The following is an 11,205-nucleotide window of genomic DNA, read 5'->3' on the forward strand; positions in this document are numbered from 1 at the left end:
AGGGCTCTGAACTTAAATGTGCAGCTTAGCCAAACCAAGAGTCCTCAATAATGTTAACTTCCTGTTTCAAGTATCAAAACCAGCCCTGCAGCTAAGGTTAAGTATGTAGGAAGGTGATTTTGTGCTTCAGATGCTGGCTTTTGGTGTGTTATGCCTAGAAGAATAGTTGTGGTGCTCATGATTTCAGCTGAAGCAGGGGGGTTTGCTTTTAGAGTCAGGCAGAGGGATGAGCACCTGCTTCCCTCCCTCTTGCCCTCCTCAAATCAGATACCTGGGCTTTTATTTCTTGCCCTGTTGGAGCAGAAAATGGTGCTGAACCAGGGCTGCTTTTATCCTGGATGTTTAAGGCATCTGTGTTGCTGTCTGGACATGCATCTTTCCTACATGCCATGTCTACCAAATCTCTGATGAATGACTGCTTCACTGTTTCACAGAACTCATTCTGCTTTATTAGAAAAGTTACAGTAGAAATGTTGTTTGTTTTATAAAGAAGTTACTACAAAAAAAAAACTATGTACAAATTCTCCAGAACTGCTGAGCATTTCCCTCTCAGGCTGTTGAGGCTGAGAAGGCCACCAGCAGAGGTTTCCAAGCTGTAAAAATGTTCTTAGTGTTAGAGGACAGGGTAGGAGGCATCTCCCACTTACCAGCATTCAAGCTGCTGAGGGTGCAATGGGAAGTGTTGGATCGGTGCTGCCATGAGTGGCAGCAACACAGTGTAATCTGTTTGTTCCACACCTTGCACACTTGTTGCAAGTGAAAAGTTGCATTTTTTTTCTTCCTTTGGGCCTCATCAGGCTGGCTTAGAGGGGCAGAAAGGCTTCTAATCTCAAGCCAGCAATATCTAATCCTTCCTGCCCCTTGCTAGCTAAGCATTAAGCCTGTATCTAAAGGGGATTTTTCCTAACATCGATCATCTCTGGGTGGTAAGGCAAGGGGGTGACATTAAGGCTGGCTCTGCGGGGCTCCCGGCGTGGCTTGGCAGGCCCCAGGCTGCGAGGCAAGTGCACCTCATGCCTTGGGTCTCCAGTGCTGTCAGTGGGCAGGGAGGAACGTCTCCATGTTGCAGGCAGAGGAGCGTGCACCAGGTCCCTGCTCTCATCTCTACCCCGATGGTTCTCTTCTGCAGGAGGCAGGGGCAGCTCCCCATTGCTGAATTCCTCACAAGTCCCTGTATGCGTGTTTCTCTCCATCCCTGCTGGGAAAGAATGAGATGAGTTTTAGGATCTCTACTGCTATGTCAGAATTGCTTCCTGGAAACCACTTGCTCTGTGCCAGCACTGTTCCTTGGGGGCTCAGCTGTGCACCAAGCTCTCCCCAATGGGGAAAAGAAATTCCTGTCTTGAAGTTGGTAGGAAAAGCACAGCCTGTGCCTGCTCTCACCTTTGGCTGCTCCTGGATGGAGATTGATGCTGTTAAGCCTTTGGCTCAGCTCCTGGTTTGCCCGCATGTAACGGCTCAGCTCCTTTTCCAGCACCTGAATCCTCCCCTCGTACTGCAGCTTGCTGCTGGCCAGCCCCTCCTCCATGTGCTCTGCAGGGGAAAAGCAGGTTATTGCAAGCTACAAGCCCTAGGAAAGGTAACAGCAATGTTGTTCTGGGAGCTGGGCCTCTACCATGGCTCTGCTGAAGCAGCAGCTGCATGTTCTGCTCATGTTCCTTCTGCTGCAGGGTGAGCTGCCGGTCCATCTCCAGGCGTTGCCGCTCCACAGCTGCCTCCAGCCAGTGCACCAGCTGCTGCTGCTCCTCCAGCTGCATCTCCAGCTCTGAGAAGGCAATGTGCTGCCGATGCTGATCTTCTCGCAGTGTCACCACCTGGCCAGGGCACAAAAGGAAGCTCCTTCAGAGCCTGGGCAGCCTTACTTGTCCTGCTCTGCTTCACCAAGTTAGTTTTTTTTGATGTATCATATGAAGAAAGAGCCATGTGTGGCTACACTGGTGTGGCAGAGCCCTGCAGGGGTGCATGCATCCTATCCCTGGTATTTAAACCCCACTCCTAGGAGATGCTGGGGGAAGCAGGGACCTACAGGGTCACATAGCTGTGCAGGGTGAGAAAAGAGGCAGCAAAGGAAAACAAGAGATTGGTCACACACTACAGCTCCCTCCAGCATAGACAGCGTTCTCTCCCACCTTGTCAAAGTACTTGCAGAGCAGAGCTCTTGTCTCAGAGGAAGACAGGTAGCTGAGCTTGGCCATGAGGTTCATCTCGCACTGGGACAGCAGGCTGGCTGAGGCCCGCAGCACGCGCTGTCGGCATGTGATGGACTCATTCTTGTACTCAATTGCTGCATCCAGAGCTTCAATTGCCTCATCCAACTGGAACAGGATCCGCTCCTCCTGCAAGTGCAGAGCAGCAGTTAGAAAAGAGCAAAGGATTTGCTGTGTGACCACCATCCCTACCTCCTTTATCACCTCACAGCCAAGACAACGCTGGCAGGAAGGTAGGAGGTGGAAGAGCATCTGCCCAGCCAAAGAGCAGGTACCTCTGGGGACAGTAACGTGCCCTGGCGCAGCTTGTTGTCAAGCTCCAGCCTCTGCTTCAGCAGCTGGTCCTTCTCCTGGCGCAGGTTGCTGATCTCTTGTCGGATCTGCTGCTGGTCATGGGCACTGCCGTGGCGCAGCTGCCCGTTCTTCTCCGTCAGCTCCTTCTCCAGATGCTCCAGGCGGCTTGACACACGGACTATGTCATCTGTCAGGGCCTGCAACAGATGTTTCAGGTTGGATATTAAGAAATGAATATTTTCAGAGTGGTGAGGCACTGGCAAAGGCTGCCCAGAGAGGTGGTGGGGTCACCATCCCTGCTGGTGTTCAGAAATTCTGGGGATCACTGTGGCCATCACCTTATCCTGACCTGCAGCCTTCTGCCAGACCCAGGTGGCACCACTGTCTTTCAGCCTCCTACCTCTGCTGGCAATGAAACAGGGACACAGGTGTCACACTCTTGTCCTACCTGGCTGGAGCGCAGCCTCTTGCTTTCCAGGCCGTTCTTCTCCTGCAGCAGAGCCTCCTTTTTGGCCACAATAGCTTCACGCTTCCTCAGCTCATCCTCCAGCTCATCTAAGGCCCGGCGCTGCTCCAGCACTTTATCCATCTCCATATCCAGCCACTTCTTCTGTTCCTCAATTTTCTGAAGGGAGGAGGCGTAAGTCATATACATGTATATAGACAGCAACAATTCCAGGGGCTGCTAGACTGAAGGGCAGCAGAGTTGATTCTGTTTCTGCTAACATACACAGCCCTGACATCACTGCTTCTATCCTTCTGAATCTCCCACTACCCTTTTGTAAACAAACATTTCTACAGTTTAGGTGCAATCTGAGACTTTTGCTATCGGATTGAAGTGACATCGTGGGCTGTTCTTAAAGGGAAGATGGACTGCTGCAGGAGCCCCTTCAGGCCAGGATGGTGCCTGTACCTGCTGCTGCTCCAGGCTGATGACGGAGCCATTGCTTCCACTCCTCCGCTTCCTCTGGAAAGCTGCAATTTCCTCTGTTTTGATGCGCAGGATTTTCTGGTGCTGCTCATGCTTCAGTTCCAATTCCTATGGGGAAAGGAACAACCTACAGCCATCTCGAAGGGATGTCAGCTGCTTCTCCAGAACCAAGGGCTGTGGGCTGATGGGCAGCTTTTACATTCTCAACACAGCACCTCTTCAACTCTTAAAAAGCACAGTACCCCCAAGCCCGATGCTGTGCTGACCACAGCCACCATCAGAGCTACCCCTGCTCCTGCTGGTTCCTACCTTCACACGGTGCTGCCGCTTGTTCATCTCCGCTTCCAGCCGCCTCTTCTGCTCGCTCTCCTCCCGCAGCCGCCTCTGCAGCTGGCCCTGCTGCCGCCGCATCAGCTGGATGTTCCTCTCCAACTCCTGCACCCGCTTCTCGCTCTGGGCCGAAAGCGACACCAGCCTCTCGGTTGCCTGCTTCTTTTTGCTCAGAACCTGCCGGAAGGCCAAAGTCTGCCCTTGTGCTCTGGGCAGTGCTGCCAGCTCCCACTGGGGCAGAGCCATGTGCTCTCCATCCATACTCACCTGTGCCTTGCTTTGGGCAGCTGCCACGCGTGTGCGGTACTCCTGCAGCTTGCGCTTCTCCCCAGGGTCCCAGGGCTCTTTGCCCTCCAGCTCCTGGAGCTGCTTCTGGCTGTCACTCAGCTCAGCCCGCACCTGCTCTGCTTCCTGCTCCAGCTCGCCGATCTTCTGGCAGTACTGCTTGTTCAGAGCCTGCGCGTCCCTGCCTGTAACACAACCCCTTGTGCTCACCTCTGGGTCCCTGCTGTCCCAGCCCTGCAGGAAGGCAGGTTCCTGAGTATCCCACCTAGCAGCTCCCCAGCTGCCCGGTGCTCGCTCTGCCCACCAGTAGCTCTGCACCTGTCTTGATGAGCTCTGTGATCAGCTCCTCCTTCATGCGGATGTTAATGGCCAGCTCCCGGATCTTCTGCTGCGCTTGCACCAGCCTCCACTCCGAGTCCTTCCCTGCAGGGCGCTCCTGCCTCCTGCATGCCTCTGTAACAGAAACTGCTGGGTAAGGATGCCCAGGGGACAGCAAGACAATCACACGTAAGAGCTGCAGCTTAGGACTGGTACAGCACCAGGACAGCTGTCCCTCAGCCTATGGCTGCCACTTGCCTTTGGGCAGCTCCAGCTGCTCCTCCTGAATCAAGAAGGGATGGCCTCCGCTCGGCTCCTCACTCAGCTTGCTGCTCACCTCTCTCCTACTCCAGCTGGGAATCCCATTCCTAGAAAAAGAAGCGAATGATCACTTGGGTCTGGGCACCCCCTTCTGCAGCACTGTCACTTCTAACTTGCACAACCGTCATGGCAATGTGTGGTGCTGGGACAGCCTCAGCTCACCGGCGCTGATACAGAGACCGCTTCTGCTCCCACTCTTCATCCTCTTCTGAGGACAGCTCGGCTGCCTTCTCCAAGCCCTGGCTGTGTTCCCTCCTCAGGGCCGTGTCCCTGAGCTCTGCACCGATGGGTAGGTTTGGTTGACAGCTGGCTGTGTCTGCCTTTAAGGAGGGACTGCTGTTAAGCTGATGGGGCAGAGAATTGAGAGGAGATGAAATATGCTGCAGGAGAGCCAGCGTTAAGGAAGGCAGCTGACTCTCAGCTGGGCATTGCTGCTAGGCACAGCAAAAAGGCAGAGCTCCAACTCACCTTCTGACACAGGCCCTTTCTGCTCTGCTCGGTGGGGATCCTACTGAGGCTGTGGGGCTGCGTGGCCACCAGTGGGGCTGTGTGTGGTCTCTGGGTGGCAGTCACCAGGTGCAGGTTCTCCAGCAGCTCTGGCACACATGGGTTTGGCATCGCCATCTCCAGGCGCACGTGCAGCTCTGAGATCTTATCCTGCTGCTCCTGCAGTTTGTCACTCTATGGAGGCAGTGAGAAAAGTGTCAAGAAGTAACACAGATCCCAGAGGTGCTACAGAGGAACTCCAAGGCTGGATTGTACCCTGGAGCAGGGAAGATCCTGTTTAAGAAAGTACATCTCGGCAATACCTGCAGCTTATACTGCTCCATGGCATCCTCCAGGGCAGCCAAGAAATCCCGGTTCTCCTCCTCCAGGCGCTCCACTTGTCTCTGCAGGTTGGCCACATGCTTGTCCTTGATGGCCTCACTGTCCTTGGTGCCTGCCTGCCCCTGTAATACAAAAGAGACGTTAGTCTGCAGATACAGGACAGGTGGACAGTCCCTGTGAGCTGAAGCCCCCAGCCGTTTGCTACCTGGGCTTTGGGCAGCTTGCAGCCCTGCACCTCGAGGCTCTGATCCTCTGCAGAAGTGCTCTCGATGCCGCTATCCAGCCCGGCTGAGGTCAGCTCACTCCTCTCGCTCTCCACCGCACACAGCCACTCCTTCACCCGCAGGATCTGCTCCACCGTCAGGTTGCTGTCCTCCTGCAGCTCCATCAGCAGCCGGTAAGCAGCATCCGTGCAGGTCCGGTAGTGCGCGCACTCAGCCAGCAGCCGAGCAGTGGGTTCCTGGGGGCAGCGCTTGGCGGTGTCCGAGCGGTTGATGATACGTGTCTCGGAGCGGTGCCGCTGCTCCAGTGCCTTCTGCAGGTTCTTTATCTGCAGGTGGAGCTCCTCCACCTGCTCTGTCTCCTTGCGGCAGTTCACCACCGCTTTGTTCTGGATGTTCTGAGCTCGGCTGGCGTAGTTCAGCGTGTTGAGGCTCTCGTCAAAGTCGGAGGAGGAAGGGCTGACACACGCTATCATCACAGTCTGGGCATTGCCCCCCAGGGAGTCCTTCAGGATCCTGCAGAAAGCAGAGACATTGGTGACTGAGATGGCTGGAATGCACAGGAACCAGAAGGTTTCCAGTCCTTTTCAGAGGCTAAACCCAAGGAGAATGAAGCGAGTAGAATGACAGAACATAGAATCATTGAATTGTTTCAGTTGCAAGGGAACCCTAAAGGTAATCTGGTCTGACGCCCCCATACTGAACAGGAACACCAACAGCCGATCAGGTGCTCGAGCCTGTATAGATCTCTGAATGGCAGAGGATAGAGGAGTAACAACTTGCACCACAACAAGTTTCTGCCTGAATAACTTCTGGAGCCCGGTACTACCCAATTCTGTGCTCACTGGCATGAGAGCAGAAGGGATGACTTGCCCTGTCAGCTTCCCCTGTTCAGTCTGGGGTCTCTGACTGCAAATCAGGCTGAGAAGGACCATCAAGAAGCATCACGTCCCCGCTGCTGGGCCACCAGCCCATGGGATGTCTGGGGTCCCACTTCCCCATCTTTACCTGGTGATTTTGGAATCCCTATAAGGAATGTGGCTGCCCTTCCTCCGAGGGTCCCCCAAGGCACTGATGACGTTGCCCAAGGCCAGCAGCCCACTGTTGATCTGGATGCTCTCCTTCAGCCTCTCCCCAGTGTTTCCCGTCTTGACGATCCGTTCTGAGCCCGCCAGGTCCACAAAATGGAACTTGGAGACCAGGACCTGTCCTGAAGCGGGGATGGTGGGCTGGTTGGACAGCGCAAGGCGGGTGATACGGCCGGCACCGCGTCGCTGCTCCATCGTCACCGTGAAGATGGTGTGTGAGCGGCTGGACTGCGCATTGATGTGCGTGGCACCCGTGTGCTTGGCCGTGTTGCCCATCTCCAGCAGGCTCAGCACCTCATCCAGTCCTTCCACCTCAGACTCCTTCACACCGCAGAGCACTGCAATGGCAAATAGATAAGGGACCCAACAGAATGACAAAGCCTAACAACAACCTTGAGAATGGGGAAAAAAGGGAGCCCGTGGGCAGCTGCACACACCGATGTTGCCCTTGTCATCCTCTCGGATCTGGATGTCTTTGCTGGCTGTATCCACCTGCAGAAGGTCCCGGAACTCCTCCTTGTACACCTCCAGGTAGGACACGCGCACTGTGTAGTCAATGAGGTCGTTCTCATCGATAAGCTGGAAGGTCTCTGCCATGGCTCGTGGGATGATGCCCTGCTCATCCTCATTGATGGAAGCTGGCAAAGAGACATGGACATGGTTATGGATATGGTGTGTGCCTGGAACCATGATGGCTGGGGATGGGCTGGAGCCAGGTCTGCAGCATGGGTTTCATCCAGAGGGGAGCGGTCCTTTAGCCTTCCTACAGCCCTGCACTGCCTAAATTCAAACTGTCCCTGCAAGGGGTTGTAGGACTTGAGGGAAACCTCAGCTCACTGCTTCCCTGCACAGCGGTGGTGGGATGTTAATGTTCCCACTGGTAACAAACACTGAGCATCAAGCCAAAGAGTGCTGCCCTCTGAAATGAGAGTTCCCCCCCCCAGCTCATTATCTGTCTGCTCTGCCATTGTGATCTTAAGCTGTTCTGCTTTTATCTCCAGCAGCCATGCAGAAATGCAGCCCTGCACCTGGAGCTACAGCCTGATCTAAGAGCAGAGATGGACCTTAAAGTACGGCCATAACTCAGCGTTCCTAAGTGGCGCAGTTAAGCATGGCCACACAGACTAAGGTAACTACAGACAGCTTTTAAAATAGGGATACAGCTTTTAAAAGAGGAATAGATGGGATATAGCAGGATGGGGGCTATGGGATGACGGCAGGGGATGGGATGACGGGATGGAGATATGGTGTGATGGGTCGCCGCCACTCACCGACGCTGGCCTCCCCGATGGTGTAGGTCTTTCCGGAGCCCGTCTGCCCGTAGGCGAACACGGTGGCGTTGAAGCCCTGGAAGAAAGCCCGCAGCAGCGGCCGGACGCAGGCTCTGTACACATCCTCCTGCCCCGCCGCCTCGGGCAACACGGCGGCGAAGCGGAATCGCCGGCGATGACCCAACGCCACCTCCCCGGTGTCCGCATCCCCCCGCAGGCAGGAGCGGTGCCCACGCAGCACTTCCTTGGGCAGCAGCGGCCGGACCCGCACCGCCACCCGCACCGCCGCCCCCTCCGGGCCCATGGCCGGGCGGAGCGCTGCTCGGCGCCGAGAGATGGCGTCAGGCGGCCGGCAGCGCTGGGAGCGAGGTGGGAGTGTCTGAGAGGAGGGGCGGGGGGTGTTCCGTGCCGGCTGGGATGCTCGTGGGGTGGGATGGATGGGGTTGGGTCCTCCGTCACTTTTGAAGTACTCCGTCACTTATGCCGTGCCCCATCCCTGGAGGTGTTATGGGCAGCCTGAGCTGGTGGGGTGCATCCAGCCCACCGCAGCAGGGTGATGTTTAAGGTACCTACCAATCTAAGCCATTCTGTGCTTGGTCACGACATGCTCTATCATCCATCCATGGTATGGTCCGTCAGCAGCGATACGCTCCATCACTTCTGAGGTGCTTCATCTATTGTAAGACACATCTATTGTAAGCCACATCTATTATGTGATGCTCTTTAGATGACTTTCCCCCTTCCACGGGAAGAGACAGAGGACTGCACGTCCCTGCAGAGGAACAGCAGCCTCCTGGGATGCTCTGCAGCCAGCCCTGCGTGCTGGGAGGTGACAGGGCCAGCCCCAGCGCTGACGTACCATGGGGATGATCCAACCCATAGCATCACTTTGAATCCCGCTGCCTGCAGCTGCGGGCAGTGCTGTAGCCCTGGCAGGTCCCCCGGGTGCACATGGAGGAGCTGGGTGTGCTGCCATGCGGCTCCGGCTGCGCAGGAGTGTCAGCTTCAACCCTGAGCACCCGGCCCTCCTGGAACTGCCCTGCCCTGCCACCCTGAGAGCAGAAGCCAACGTGTTGGTGATGGGAGCGGACAGCGTGGGGAAATCAGGTGAGGAATGAGCGTGAGCTGAGAGCTTACAGGCAGGGAAACCCATTTCTACTGCAAAAATAGGCTGCAAACTGCAGCAGTTTGGGGAATGAGCTGAAAGAAGCAGTTCTGCCTCTCTGCTGGTGTCCAGAAAGGGGAAAATCAGAGCTTGGTCCCAGCAGTGGGAGTTTGTGGGGGAATGCAATGTATCCTGAGTGTGGTCAGGTCTAAGCTGCATGTAGGCTGGGTTTAAGATGAAAAGCTCAGAGGTTTGGAATTATTTTGTGATCCTTGTTCTCCCCTTTGCAGCCCTGACTGTGCGTTTCCTCACTAGGCGCTTTATTGGGGAGTACGGAGACATGGGTGAGTACCGGCTGTGCCAGCCCCATTCCATTCCCATTAGGGACAGGGAGGTTGCAGGGTTTGCCTTAACTTCCTGCGGGGTTTGTTTCCTTCCTGTCCTCTCCCATATTTCTCTAGAGCTCCCCAGAGCCTTGGTGTCCATGTTTGACCACGAGCTGTACTGTCACTGCACTGCATTGTGGCAGAGGCAGCTGTGTGTGGGCTGAGCACAGGGGCAGTGCTGCTCTGTATCCCCAGAGCTCTCTGCAGGGCAAACAGCCCCGGGTCCTTAAAGGTTCTGGAGGAAATCAGCTGTGAGTGATCTGTCTGCAGAGACAAATGGCCTCAGTCTCATTTCTTTGGCAGAGTTCATCTACAGCCACACACTGACCGTGGATGGCCGAGAGGTTCTCTTCCACATCTGGGATGTCCCCAACTCACAGGTGAGGGGGCTCCATTCCTATTGTGTGCCCTCCTCCTAAGGAGGAAGCCCAGTCCATTCCCTTTCCCATTCCTCAGGACCAGGCTGACGATGGCTCCTCGGAGGAGAAACGAGTCCAGTGGGCGGATGGCTTTGTCCTGGTCTACAGCATCTGTGACCGCGCCAGCTTTGACCTCTTGCCCCTCAAAGTGCAGTTCATAAGGGCGGCCAAGGAGGGGCAGGGCCAGGTGCCCATCGTCATCGTGGGCAACAAGCGGGACCTGCAGCACCAGCGGGTGGTCTCCAGTGAGGAGGGGCGGCTCCTGGCCTTGTCTCTGGACTGTGGTTTCTATGAGGTCTCTGCAGCTGAGGCCTATCACGGGGCTCTCATGGTGTTCCATGGACTGGCTGAGCGCATCCCCGACACCAGGTTGGCACTGAAAAGAGGTGCTGGCATCCGGGGCATCGTCAAGACCGTGTCAGCTGTGTTTGCCCGTAAGCGGACGGACTCGCTCTGAGCTGTGCCTTTACTCCTGTGTTGTGCAGCTGGATGAGGCCTCCTGTGTTCTGTGCAGTTTGGGTGCATTCCAGGAGCACATCACGTTCTCCAAACCCCAGGATCTGGGTCTCTGGTTGTATATGGCCAGTGAGGCAAGGGCCTTCCTCTGCTCAGCCCTCAGCTCTGTTGTTGGCTGCACCATCCCCAGCTCCTTCTGCAGGCTAACAGGGAGGACATGCAGCTATATCCCACTCTGCGTCCTTGCTGTCACCCTGGCTGTGCCAGTAATGAGCCTGGAGGACTGCAGGCAGAGTCCTTCACCCCTCCATCTCATCGCATCTCATCTTCTCCCACCCCATCTCATCCTATGTGACTCCAAGCAGTGCTGTGCTGCTGACCTCCCTCTTGCAGCCTTTTGGTGACAGCCCATGCTCAGCATGGGAAAGTCAGGCGCTGGCCTTTTTCCCAGGATGTGGGACTGCGCTGCGTGTCTCATAAACGCAGACCTCTGAGCCTGCTCCTCCCCAGGGAGGAAGGGATTGGGGGAGGAGGGCAGGGAGGCCTTTCCCCTTCCCTGGGAATGCAGTGTGTAGGAAGGAGGTTGTGTGTGTGCAGTGCAGACAGCGATTTCTCTGTGCTGTTCTCCTGCAAATGGAATAAATCTTTGGCAAGAAGCCCCTGGTGGCTCTGAGTTAGTATTCCAGGCATGGGAAGGGGAACATACAGTGCTGGGCAATGCTCACGCACTGCAAAAAGCCCTCGG

General features: G+C 55.8%; 2 protein-coding genes across 4 annotated transcripts; one reads left to right on the forward strand and one right to left on the reverse strand.

Annotated features, from left to right (window-relative positions):
* Positions 1 to 426: 426 nt before the first annotated feature.
* Positions 427 to 8,424, reverse strand: KIF7 (kinesin family member 7). Of its 2 annotated transcripts, none has more exons than XM_015873054.3 (18): positions 8,095 to 8,424; positions 7,261 to 7,461; positions 6,744 to 7,161; positions 5,720 to 6,251; positions 5,496 to 5,636; positions 5,155 to 5,367; positions 4,849 to 5,030; positions 4,624 to 4,733; positions 4,366 to 4,500; positions 4,030 to 4,232; positions 3,742 to 3,939; positions 3,415 to 3,540; positions 2,950 to 3,126; positions 2,483 to 2,698; positions 2,130 to 2,336; positions 1,616 to 1,814; positions 1,384 to 1,533; positions 427 to 1,195 (listed from the first exon to the last, which is right to left on the reverse strand). In XM_015873054.3, the coding sequence occupies exons 1-18, from the start codon at positions 8,396 to 8,398 to the stop codon at positions 888 to 890; spliced, it is 4,020 nt and encodes a 1,339-aa protein (XP_015728540.2). In that variant the 5' UTR covers positions 8,399 to 8,424; the 3' UTR covers positions 427 to 887. The 2 variants fall into 2 exon arrangements, with proteins under 2 accessions (XP_015728540.2, XP_015728537.2); XM_015873051.3 differs by having other exon boundaries at positions 427 to 1,198.
* Positions 8,425 to 8,477: 53 nt separating this feature from the next.
* On the forward strand, positions 8,478 to 11,116 carry LOC107318809 (ras-related and estrogen-regulated growth inhibitor-like protein A). 2 transcript variants are annotated; one of them, XM_085515397.1, is made up of 5 exons: positions 8,478 to 8,659; positions 8,822 to 9,201; positions 9,490 to 9,543; positions 9,889 to 9,965; positions 10,042 to 11,116. In XM_085515397.1, the coding sequence occupies exons 2-5, from the start codon at positions 9,069 to 9,071 to the stop codon at positions 10,459 to 10,461; spliced, it is 684 nt and encodes a 227-aa protein (XP_085371523.1). In that variant the 5' UTR covers positions 8,478 to 8,659; positions 8,822 to 9,068; the 3' UTR covers positions 10,462 to 11,116. The 2 variants fall into 2 exon arrangements, with proteins under 2 accessions (XP_085371523.1, XP_015728547.2); XM_015873061.3 differs by having other exon boundaries at positions 8,478 to 9,201.
* Positions 11,117 to 11,205: the final 89 nt, after the last annotated feature.

This window comes from Coturnix japonica, chromosome 14 (genome assembly GCF_054131305.1).
Source record: "Coturnix japonica strain WE chromosome 14, WE-NBRP24, whole genome shotgun sequence".
NCBI classification, from domain to species: Eukaryota; Metazoa; Chordata; class Aves; order Galliformes; family Phasianidae; genus Coturnix; species Coturnix japonica.